This window comes from Dreissena polymorpha, chromosome 11 (genome assembly GCF_020536995.1).
Source record: "Dreissena polymorpha isolate Duluth1 chromosome 11, UMN_Dpol_1.0, whole genome shotgun sequence".
In the NCBI taxonomy this organism is placed as follows: Eukaryota; Metazoa; Mollusca; class Bivalvia; order Myida; family Dreissenidae; genus Dreissena; species Dreissena polymorpha.
Genome location: NC_068365.1, coordinates 76,563,135 through 76,575,468, shown reverse-complemented (window position 1 = coordinate 76,575,468; position 12,334 = coordinate 76,563,135). Strand labels below are relative to the sequence as shown.

The following is a 12,334-nucleotide window of genomic DNA, read 5'->3' as shown; positions in this document are numbered from 1 at the left end:
GTGCACAATAACATGATAGCATAATGATACTCAAATGAGTCGCTTTCTGAGAAAACTGGGCATAATGCATGTGCGTAATGTGTCGTCCCAGATAAGCCTGTGCAGTTCGCACAGGCTAATCAGGGACGACACTTTCTGTCTAAACAAGATTTTGGGTAAGAAGGAACTTCCTTTAAACGAAAAATACCATAAATGTAGAAAGTGTTGTCCCTTATTAGCCTGTGTGGACTGCAGTTTTCTCAGAACAAGACACAAATATGAGCCTGGCTCAGGGAACACTGTACTAAATGAATGTGCTCAATGTTCAGTTCTAGACAAGCTTGTGGTCTCATAACAGGCATATCAGGGACAAAACTTTCTGCCCAAAGTGCATTTTTCAATACGAAAAGACTTCCTTGAAATGACAAATGCAATACAAGTTGAAAGTGTCATCCCTAATTAGCCTGTGAAGACTTCACATGCGTTTAGCCCAGTTTTTCTAGATCGAGGATCAATTCTACATTATTTAGGCAATCAAACTTAAAATTTCTACAGAAGCATATAGAATTCTATTTTTAAAATAAACAGTTAACACTTTAAATGAATTGAAATAACTTGTCAAAATTTTCCATAGTCAGGAATGCATTTAATCCTCAAACATTTGCCAAAAAAGTTTGGTAACAGGTCCAATTATCAAATGACTATTAGTCTTATAGTCAGTAGCAAATACTAAATATGCAAGTGCATTCATATGGTGAAACAACTTACAAATGTATATAATGCTTTTAAAAGAAAAATCAAAATCTTCAAGATTTTATTATACATAATGAACCCTACACTTTTTAAATCCAAACTGAAGTACTGATATATCCTATGAACTTACAGTGATGTGTTTCATTTCAGAGAACAGGATTCTGTTGGGAATCTCTGTCATGTTCTTGGATAATATCTTCCGTCTTTCTTTGATAGGTCTGAAATAAATGTGGCATACATGTTTGTATAAAGTTAGCATACTTAATCTGTATTAAATCTATATCTATATCTTTATAAAAATAACTATATATAAAAGTTTTGCACTCACACTTTGACATAAATAATAAAAGGATATTTCAAGGTATGTACTTGTCCATGATATTTTCTCCATTGATGTGCAGACAGTCAAACACAAACAGGCAAACATTGGCCTCCTTGAACTGCTCCTTCTGTAAATATAGTCATCATAAAATGTTTGTAAAATAAAATTTAGGCAACAATATTATTTTGCACCCATTTATTAAATTGCAACTGCATAAAAAGCCATCAAAATGCTCTCAAGAGTGTTTTCCGGATAGAACCAGTACATGATATCAACCGGATAAAACCAGTACATGATATCAACCGGATAGAACCAGTACATGATATCTTTGGTGGGGGTTCTTAAGGACGCTCCGACAGTGGACATTCAATAACAGATACCATACCCACTAGGCAACAAGATTTCAAAATGTTACTTAGAGGTTGCCGTGGCGTAATGGATATGGTGCCCACCTAGCGACAAGGATGTCACAGGTTCGATCCCCACTATGGGTGCATTCTTTAGATCTCTGCCCTAGACACCAAGTACTGGTTCAAGTCCCAGGAAACGGACTGGAGAGTGTTTGGAAAAACAAAACTAAATAGGTTATTTTGCGAAATTGCACAATAACAAATTATAACAGTCATTTTCGTATTTCATTTGGGTTTGTTATTCAAGACTTCATTAAAAGCCAATGGGCAAAGTATCAGACCTTATGTTTTCCGAGACTTCCAAACGGCAGTGGGTTTCCAGTGTTGGTGTCTATAAGAAGCACCTCGGCATCCAGTATCAGGTCATCCCCAGATGGGAAAGCCTTGGGAATGAACTCCTTGAAGTGGGAAACCTATGTTAGAAGAATTATACAACGTCAGACATGAAATGATCAAAGTTAAAAGAGAAGACAAACACACCAGATTTGTTTAGGTTTGGGTCCATTTTGTTTGGAATCGGGTCCATTTTGTTTGGTATGTATGTATGTATTTATTTTGACCTTGACCTTATCAAGGATAACCCATGAAAGTGCAAGCACTTATTTCCAATGGGGTCCTTTGGTTCTGCTGAAGAGACAGCAAGCAGAAGAGACAGTATTGGGATACAAGGAATCCGGGTGCTATACCCTAGCTCTTTGCGAATAGATACCTTGGTTCTTTTATGTGCTCAGTGTATAGCACCGATACATGCAAGAATTACCTGGGTTTCATACCAGTACATCTCTATTTCTGGTATCTGGTCCATTTTGTTTGGAATCGGTTCCATTTTGTTTGGTATAGGGTCAGTTTTATTGCTTTTTTAAATAGCAGAAAAATATCTGCAATGTCAATCTGAGTTAAAGTGTATCCTAGAACAAAGCTATATACTTTTTTCCACGTATACTTTTGATACAACCATATTTCAAAATTTGACTATTTCAGTGGACATTAAATGTACACTATGAGTGATTCTGATGTGATTGGATTATGACAATTCTGAGTACAGGTCCAGTGGTATATGAGTCGTGTCAGATTTGAGCTGCATATAGCCCCACCCCTACATCCCTCATGTTGATTGTATATGCATATATAGCAAATGCCCCTTAAGAGTATCAATAAACATGCATAGAAACGAATTGTGCTCAAAAAGGTGGAAACATAATGAAAGCTGTTAAATTAAATAATTGTGAAAATGTTGTTTTTAAACTGTAAATAATGATTTAAAGTACAGATGCACGGGAATTCAACAAAATGCGTTAAAGGATAAATATAAGACCAAGAAACACCTGTTTAGTGATAGATATATTTATTACGTGATTCCTTATATAAATGATAATTAATTAGTTTCTGTAATCGAACAAGTAATGTTGCAATTTTTTAAACTGTTACTGGTAAAATATTTCAAACTGTTGACCGGTCAGACTACCCCTATGTGTGAAATTTGATCACGTAATAAAACAGTTATTTCATGGACGCTTGGTGAACAGTCATAAGTGTTGTCCCTCGGTATCAGGGCTGACATTTGGAACTGTTGCCCAAGGATGATAGGCCTCGGGCAACAGTTCCAAAGTCGTCCCTGATACCTTGGGACAAAAGTTTTGACTGTTCACCGCGCATCCATGGAATAATTGTATAACCTGTAATGCAATAATTATTGATAAATCTATGAGATTGTTTTTAGAAATCTGGGCTTAATACATGTGTGTAAAGTGTCATCCTAGATTAGACTGTGCTGTCCGCAGAGGCTCATAAGGGATGACGCGTTCCACCCACACTGCATTTTTTTTTACAAACTTCCAATACACAAAAACAACATAAATGCTGAAAATGAGTCCTTGACTAGCCTATGAAGACTGCACAGACTGATCTGGGACAACAATGAAGACTGCACAGACTGATCTGGGACAACAATGAAGACTGCACAGACTGATCTGGGACAACAATGAAGACTGCACAGACTGATCTGGGACAACAATGAAGACTGCACAGACTGATCTGGGACAACAATGAAGACTGCACAGACTGATCTGGGACAACAATGAAGACTGCACAGACTGATCTGGGACAACAATGAAGACTGCACAGACTGATCTGGGACAACAATGAAGACTGCACAGACTGATCTGGGACAACAGTGAAGACTGCACAGACTGATCTGGGACTACTATGAAGACTGCACAGACTGATCTGGGACAACAATGAAGACTGCACAGACTGATCTGGGACAACAATGAAGACTGCACAGACTGATCTGTGACAACAATGAAGACTGACAGACTGATCTGGGACAACAATGAAGACTGCACAGACTGATCTGGGACAACAATGAAGACTGCACAGACTGATCTGGGACAACAATGAAGACTGCACAGACTGATCTTGGACAACAATGAAGACTGCACAGACTGATCTGGGACTACTATGAAGACTGCACAGACTGATCTGGGACAACAATGAAGACTGCACAGACTGATCTGGGACAACAATGAAGACTGCACAGACTGATATGGGACGACAATGAAGACTGCACAGACTGATCTGGCACAACAATGAAGACTGCACAGACTGATCTGGGACAACAATGAAGACTGCACAGACTGATCTGGGACAACACTTTGCATTAAACCCGTTGTTCCCAGATCGTGACTCATATTGATAATGCAATTATAATTGAAATAATATTATAATGTGATGATATTTTGCAAATTAAAATGTCAGCTATATTTGAGTAAATTGCCCTCAGTTTCTAAAAAAATATTTCTGGAATGATAATGGCTATTTTAACAACGCTAATTTTGTTTGTTATCAATACAAATCTCTGCATGTAACATATTGGAAAATTTTATTTGTTTGCCCTGAAATGTGGAGAGTCCCACCTTATGTGGCAGGACGGGTTTGAGGCTCCTACTGAAGTACTGGAAATCTGACCCTCGCTTGTGGAGCTGTACCCTCTCACCGTCATACTTGATCTCCGCGTAGAAACCATTGGGACATTTCTTCATGGCCTGGTGGACGGACCGACATGCCTCCGCCTGAAGTAGAAACCATTGGGACATTTCTTCATGGCCTGGTGGACTGACCGACATGCCAAAGCCTGAATCAAGTTCAGTTGTTGGCCTTTGTAATGTTGTTGATAGAGAGATGAGTCACGTTCTGTGAAGACTTTGCTTAACGCGTGTGCGTAAAGCGTCATACCAGATTAACCTGTACAGACTGCAAACTTTAATAAGGGAATACACTTCCTTCATCAATTGGAATTTTGTTTTGAAGAGATCTTTTAAAATACGAAATTCCATTAAAGCAGAAACTGTCATACCTGATTAGTACATACTGCGCAGGCTAATCAGGGATGACACTTTATTCACATTTAAAAGCCCTGTTTTCACAGAACGAAACAAACAAGATTTCAGTATAAAATTTAAGCTAAGGTAGCGATGGTCTAGTAGATATACATGTAGTATCAACCTTGTTCCTGGAGGTGCAATGTTTTATCCCCACTGAAAGACCATTTTTTAGATCTTCAAAATACACAAGTACTGAATAAAAATAGAAGATATTGATATACATGTCTTACAAAAGCAGCAGGTAGTCCTTGATAGATTGAACATCAAGGTTTAAGCACCTTACATATCCTCCGACAGTTTGTGGTCACTAAGCCTGATTCACTTTGTGCAATCTAGGTTCTCGCTGTCACTCGCCATTGGCCCCAATATTGACAAAATAAAAATTCTGGCGACAAATTTCCACAAATGGCGATTTTTCCATAATCCACATTTTTTCTGATTAATATTTCCTTTAAATGGACATAACACGCTCGCTGTTTACCAGCTGCTTTATGGCAGTTGTTATGCAATCGATATCGTTGCCAATGATACAAGTTACCGTCGGAGACGAGTGATGCTCCCTAAAGTTTTTTTTTGTCACAATATTGCACTATATATATTCAGATAAAAGGAAACGTCTTGAGGGGCATAACTTTGGACAAAATAATGCGATGGATGGTTTAGCAACTTAAAAATTTCAAAGGGCTATAACTCTCTAAATAAATAATCTAATCAGAACCCACAAATAACATGCGCATCTCCTCAAGGTAGTTAGGCTTCCCATAAAGCTTCATTGAATTCCAGTCAGTAGTTGGGGAGAAATAGCCCGGACAAGAATTGCACTATACGTACAGTTTATAGAAAATTCAAAGGGCCATAACTCTGTGAAAAATCATCGGACCATAACCGGCTGATGATATGCACATCTCCTGTTGGTAGTGAAGCTTCCCATAAAGTTTCATTTGATTCCCGTAATAAGTTGCTGAGAAATAGCTCGGACAAGAATTGCACTATATGTACAATGGAAATTTTCAAAGGCCATAACTCTGTGAAAAATCATCAGACGATAACCGGCTGATAATATGCACATCTCCTCTTGGCAGTGAAGCTTCCCATAAAGTTTCATTGAATTCAAGTCATTAGTTGCTGAGAAATAGCCCGGACAAGAATTGCACTATATGTACAGTTAATGGAAAATTTCAAAGGGCCATATGTCTGTGAAAAATCATCCGACTAGAACCGGCTGATAATACGCACATCTCCTTTTGGTAGTGAAGCTTCCCATAAAGTTTCATTGAATTCCGGTCATTAGTTGCTGAGAAATAGCCCGGACAAGAATTGCACTTTATGTACAGTTAATGGAAAATTTCAAAGGGCCATAACTCTGTGAAAAATCAACCGACCAGAACCGGCTGATAATATGCACATCTACTCTTGGTAGTGAAGCTTCCCATAAAGTTTCATTGAATTCCGGTCATTAGTTGCTGAGAAATAGCCCGGACAAGAATTGTTAATGGAAACTTCAAAGGGCCATAACTCTGTGAAAAATCATCCGACCAGAATCGGCTGATAATATGCACATCTCCTCTTGGTAGTGAAGCTTCCCATAAAGTTTCATTGAATTCTGGTCATTAGTTGCTGAGAAATAGCCCGAACAAAAATTGTGCACACATGGATAGACGAAGCGGCGACTATTTGCTCCCCCAAAAATAAATTTTGGGGGAGCATAATAAAATGAAGGCTTTCTTATATGATTCTGTAGTAAATCATACTATCTCGATCATCACATTCCCTGTTCATGACAATTTCACAACACTATCAGTCTGACATTACCAGCATAGGAAGTACAGGAGTCATGAGGGAAGCTCGGACAGACAGTTTCTTTGACATGCCAGGTTTATCTGCTCCTTCCCGATTCTCCACAACTCGTTGTACGACATCTTTTAAGTCTCGAGAGGCCTGAAAAGCCGCATAGGCGTTGGGATCCAAGGCATCAAGACTGGAAAAAAGGTGTTAAAACTGTGGTAGTAACATTAAGAAAATTTAGAATATTATGTGAGTTTTGGAGAAAAGATCAAGTTTATTATGCAATACTGATAACCATGGTAGCGCAAGGCTTGCCGAGTGCTACCATGGTTCGAGCCGAGCATGATAAACTTGATCTTTATCCAAAACTCACATAATATTCTATTTATCCTATTTTTTTCTCCCTTTTTCCATTAATAAATATCAAATATCACATTTTTGAAGATTTTGCTCTTCCTAGTTGACAAAAACAGATTCTCCAATTTTTGGAAAACCCCAAATCTGATTTTAAAGTAGCGATAGTATAGAGTGCAAGTTTATACAATCGTTGTTACACTATATCGATTTTCATCTGATAATAGGATAAATTACCATACTGATATAGTATTACTTGCAGGGTGTAAACTTTCTATGCAAGACTTCTCCAACAATGGTAATTATACTGTTATAAAAGATGTTACAAAATGATACCTGATGTGATTATGACATATATCAAGTTTAAATTCAATATCGTGAGAAATGCATAAGAAGTTTACTCCATAACTATGTTTGAGAGAGAGTTAAAAAAAAGAAATGAAAATCTTATTATTTTATTTTAAAATGTAAAAAAAAATTATACATAGAAGCAAATGTGTAGTTATTGTTAAAGTTATAAAAAAAATACTAAAATTATACTGCACATAAAGCTCCACGTAATACGCATGAAAAGCGTGGGTTTATTGACTTTGTAGCAAAAGGAACACAGCAATCTATGGTGGCATGGAGCTTACATCCAAAACGATTGGATTTAGATATGAAAGATGAAATTCAGATTTTTGTTTTCAAGCGTTAACAAAATCTGTCGACGAGCTGTTGTGATGTTACATTTATATACGTTTATATATTTTTACAGTAATATTTGCTTGTCAACAAGTAGAATTTCGCAAGAAACTTGTCCATGGACAAGTGAATAATTTAAATGTCCACACAATGTATTCAACATACATGTGTACATGTAAAAATACAAGATTCCTCTGGGCTTACTCTGTCGTTCTTCAATTAGCCAATCACCACAAATGATCTTTAGGTAAAGAAAATTTGGCAAAACTTTTTGTCCATAAACCCCCTTAAAATAGCCAAATTACAAGAATTCTGTAACATCAAAGTTGTAAACTCATTAACAGGAAATAACAAGAGATGTGTTTGTCAGAAACATAATGCCCCCTACTGCGCCGTTTTGAAGCCATATATTTGACCTTTGACCTTGAAGGATGACCTTTACCTTTCACCACTCAAAATGTGCAGCTCCATGAGATACACATGCATGCCAAATATCAAGTTGCTATATTTAATATTGCAAAAGTTACGGCCAATGTTTTCGGACGGACGCACAGACTAACAGAGAGCGGACTGACGGACAGTTCAATTGCTATATGCCACCCTACCGAGGCATAAAAAGTACAACTTCAGGAAATAAAGAATACTTTTAAGTCTCCAGAAGATATGGTTCTTGGAGAAAAATGAGCAAAGTTATAAGAGGCAACTTCTTACATGGTTGAAAGTACAGAATTTTGAAAATTACTCATATCCAAAAAACCAGTTTGCAAACAATTTAACTCGTTATTTTCACACTTAAATTTAAATAGGATCATGAATTTACAAAATACTGAAATCAGTATTGATACTGATAACTTTTATCAACGTATTTATGATATACTTACATGTGCTTTGCTCCTGCATTGATTCTTAGGTCATGCTTTATCAAGCGTATCACCATCTTTAAGTCATTACCAGTGCACCTGTAGTAGAGCGAGGACAATGCAGCGGGGACATACATGTCGTAAAGAATATTATTGCTTCAATTAACTCTTTCCCCCATAAGAAGCAGAGTAAAAAATGGCTTTTGCAACCAGCATATAATTAGAACAGACTGCGGGTAACTCACAGTCTGTTCAGGATTTATGCTGTTTGCTGCTCATCAGTAACTAAAGGTTTGAAATGAAGCCTTTAAAACTGGAATCTAGTAAGAAAGGTCTTGAACTAAATTCAATCTTCTATGGGACTACAAATGCGTCAAAATACGTATTTAAGTGGCAATGGGTTAAGAAGTAATATAAATACATGTAATATAGGGCATGCTCAATAATTAAAGCACCAACCCCCAATTCTGGAGCTGGAAAGCGACCCATGTGAGAGATAGCAAATCAGTACAGGAAATAAGATCCTGTCACTCATGGATATATTAGTAAACCTCTTAACCCTTTCCCACTCAGAAGCAAAGTAAAAATGGCTTTGTGCAAACAGCATCAAACCAGAACAGCCCAAGAGTAACTCACAGTCTGTTCATGTTTAATGTTGTTGACTGCTCATCAGTATGCAAGGGTTGGAAATAAAGTCAATAAACTTTTATGTAGTAAGAAAGGTCTTAATTGAATTGATCTTTATAAGGACTACAAATGCCTAAAAATATGTATCTAAATGGTAAAGGGTTAATTAAACCTCACCAGATTTAATCAGATCTCATTACACTGTACCTATCAGGACTATTGTTTGTCTACAACTATGCATTTTCTTGTTACTGGTTAAAATGTTCAAAAACAAACTTCATCTAATCAATAACTTATAAGAATGATGAACCCTTTACCATATAAATACGTATTTTGACGCATTTGTAGTCCCATAGAAAGTTACATTTAATGAAAAACTTTTCTTACTTAATTCAAGTTTTAAAGGCTTAATTTCTAACTCTTAGTTACTGATGAGCAGCAAACAGCATAAACAGCATAAAACCTGAAAAGACTGCAAGTTACTCGCCGGCTGTTCAGGTTTTAGGCCAGTAGCAAAAGCCAATTTCACTTTGCTTCTTAGGGAGGAAAGAGTTAAACCATTACAATCTATTTTTCTGAACTGTTGTACCTGTTTATTAAGAGTAACTTGACTCACTGATATTTTTTCATCAGACTGAAGGTTTGGATATGTAATACATGTTACCATACCTACAACATTTTTATAAGATTTGTCCCGTGACTTTCTCATAGATAGGGTCAACCCACTTAACCCATTCCCACTCAGAAGCAAAGTGAAAATGGCTTTACGCAAACATCATAAAACCAGAACAGCATGCTAGTAACTCACAGTCTGCTCAGGATTGATGCTGTTTGCTGCTCAAAAGTACCGGTATCTAAGGGGTGGAAATAAAGCCTAAACAAAAATATCAGTGACACTGATGGATGCTCCCCGATGATGCGCTTTGTCAATCAATGTGTTAATAACCAACAAAAAAAAAATCTATTATTAGCCTCAGTGACCTTGACCCCAGTGATCTCAAACCTCATCAAAAGGTAGAGGTCCATGCAAGGTACATACATGCCAAATATGTAAGAGATCAGAAAAATATTGAAGGTGCTACGAGAAACTGTAACATAATTGTGACTGAAAAATCTATTTTTAGCCTTGGTGACCTTGACCCCAGTGACTTCAAACCCCATCAAAAGGTAGAGGTCCATACAAGGTACCTACACGCCCGATATGTAAGAGATCAGAAAAATATTGAAGGTGCTACGAGAAACTGTAACAAAATTGTGACATCAGACTATTATTTGCCTCAGTGACCTTGACCCCAGTGACCTCAAACCGCATCAAAAGGTAGAGGTCCGAGCAAGGTACCTACATGCCAAATATGTAAGAGATCGGTAAAATATTGAAAGGGCTATGAAAAACTGTAACAAAATTGTGAATGAAAAATCTATTTTTAGCCTTGGTGACCTTGACCCCAGTGACTTCATACCCCATCAAAAAGTAGAGGTCCATGCAAGGTACCTACACGCCCAATATGTAAGAGATCAGAAAAATATTGAAGGTGCTATGAGAAACTGTAACAAAATTGTGACATCAAAACTATTATTAGCCTCGGTGACCTTGACCTTGACCCCAGTGACCTCAAACCGCATGAAAAGGTAGAGGTCCATGCAAGGTACCTACATGCCAAATATGTAAGAGATCGGTAAAATATTGAAAGGGCTATGAGAAACTGTAACATAAGTGTGACGGAAGGAAGGAAGGAAGTAAGGAAGTAAAGAAGTAAGGAACTTCAAACTGGCAACTATATGCCTCCCGAAAATTTTCGGGGAGCATAAAAACTTGAATCCAGTAAGAAAGGACATTAACTTAATTTAACTTACAAGGGGACTACAAATGTGTCAAAATACATATCTATGTGGTATAGTGTTAAATCCAATTTCTGTTTTGGTCAATATTAAGTGCATGAAATATATTTTACCTATTTGCAATCTGCTTGAGAACCCTCTCCTGGTCATCTTCTTTGGTCATCTTGGACAACTGGTCCAGACAACTGTCCACCTGCAAACAGAACATCACATGACCCTAGCTCCACCAACCACAAGTAGCCAACAGAACAGCACATGACCCTAGCTCCACCAACCATAAGTAGCCAACAGAACATCACATGACAGTGGTGGGCGGGGCCTAGCTACACCAAACACAAGTATGGTGCAATTTTTGAGGATTGAAACTAGCAAAGGTGTGATTTCATAAAAAGGTATAGTATGTAATGACAGAATTATGTTACAGGTATACAATAAAAATCGAGAGCGCATTTTGAACATTTAAACCTTTACCACTTAGATTCGTATTTTCACGCATTTGTAGTCCCTTTGAAAGTTAAATTTGATTAAAGACCTTTATACCTAGATTCAAGTTTTTAATGCTTCATTTCCAATCCTTAGATACTGATGAGCAGCAAACAGCATAGAAACAGAGTTTCGCGGAGGCTGTTCTGGTTTTATGCCGTTTGCACATCGCAATTTTCACTTTGCCTCTGAGTGGAAAATGTACTGAATAATATTTGTGTATGAGCAATCAGGAGCATGTTGCATGATTTACCTAGATAAAGCATATATTCCTTAATGTTAACACAACGATGAAATTAAGAGAATTTAGATGCAATACTTGTAATGGAAACCAAAAATGGATGTAAACAGCAATAAAGATTAGTTTTCAGTAGACACACAATTCCATACAAGACAATTCTTTATAAACCCTCAATTCATTTTTCAGAGGATTAACATATTTCATATAAAATAGTGCTCAATAAACCCTTCATGCGTACATCCTGAATGGAGAGGGTACACTTTTTCTGTGGGGGCAATGTGGCGCTCTGCTCAAAGAATATCTTCACGGTTTCAGCCACATCTCCCTGTTCCAGATCTTCTAGCATGGCCTTCTGGCTTGTGTGAAATATCTGAATGGTGAAATACATATTGACAACTTTTTTTAAGACTGATTTTAAAGCCATTATTCAGTTATATTAACCAAGGCAAAAAGTATATGTTGTCCTGAAATCAAATCCTGAAATTTCCAATTAATGGTTTGACTTTCGTAGGTTTGAAAATAAAGCTGTTAATTGTAGAAATGTAATACATGTATCAATTTTACTTGTATATTTAAGGTAAATACTGTCAGTCTTATATCAGCTTTATCAATAT

At 37.1% G+C, this 12,334-nt stretch overlaps 1 protein-coding gene across 4 annotated transcripts in view; it reads right to left on the bottom strand.

The window, feature by feature from the left end:
- LOC127850523 (DNA ligase 3-like) overlaps positions 1-12,334 on the bottom strand; it is a 52,157-nt gene that overhangs the window by 16,405 nt on the left and 23,418 nt on the right. For all 4 annotated transcript variants that reach the window (XR_008035335.1, XM_052383630.1, XM_052383632.1 and 1 more), the window contains exons 6-13: positions 11,959-12,090; positions 11,110-11,189; positions 8,552-8,629; positions 6,660-6,825; positions 4,380-4,535; positions 1,746-1,877; positions 1,102-1,181; positions 863-950 (exon numbers count right to left, since the gene is read on the bottom strand). Coding sequence is in view for 3 of the 4 variants with exons in the window: in XM_052383630.1 (XP_052239590.1) it covers positions 863-950; positions 1,102-1,181; positions 1,746-1,877; positions 4,380-4,535; positions 6,660-6,825; positions 8,552-8,629; positions 11,110-11,189; positions 11,959-12,090 (912 nt within the window). In the remaining variant the exon portion in view is untranslated. The remainder of the gene's footprint in view (positions 1-862; positions 951-1,101; positions 1,182-1,745; positions 1,878-4,379; positions 4,536-6,659; positions 6,826-8,551; positions 8,630-11,109; positions 11,190-11,958; positions 12,091-12,334) is intronic.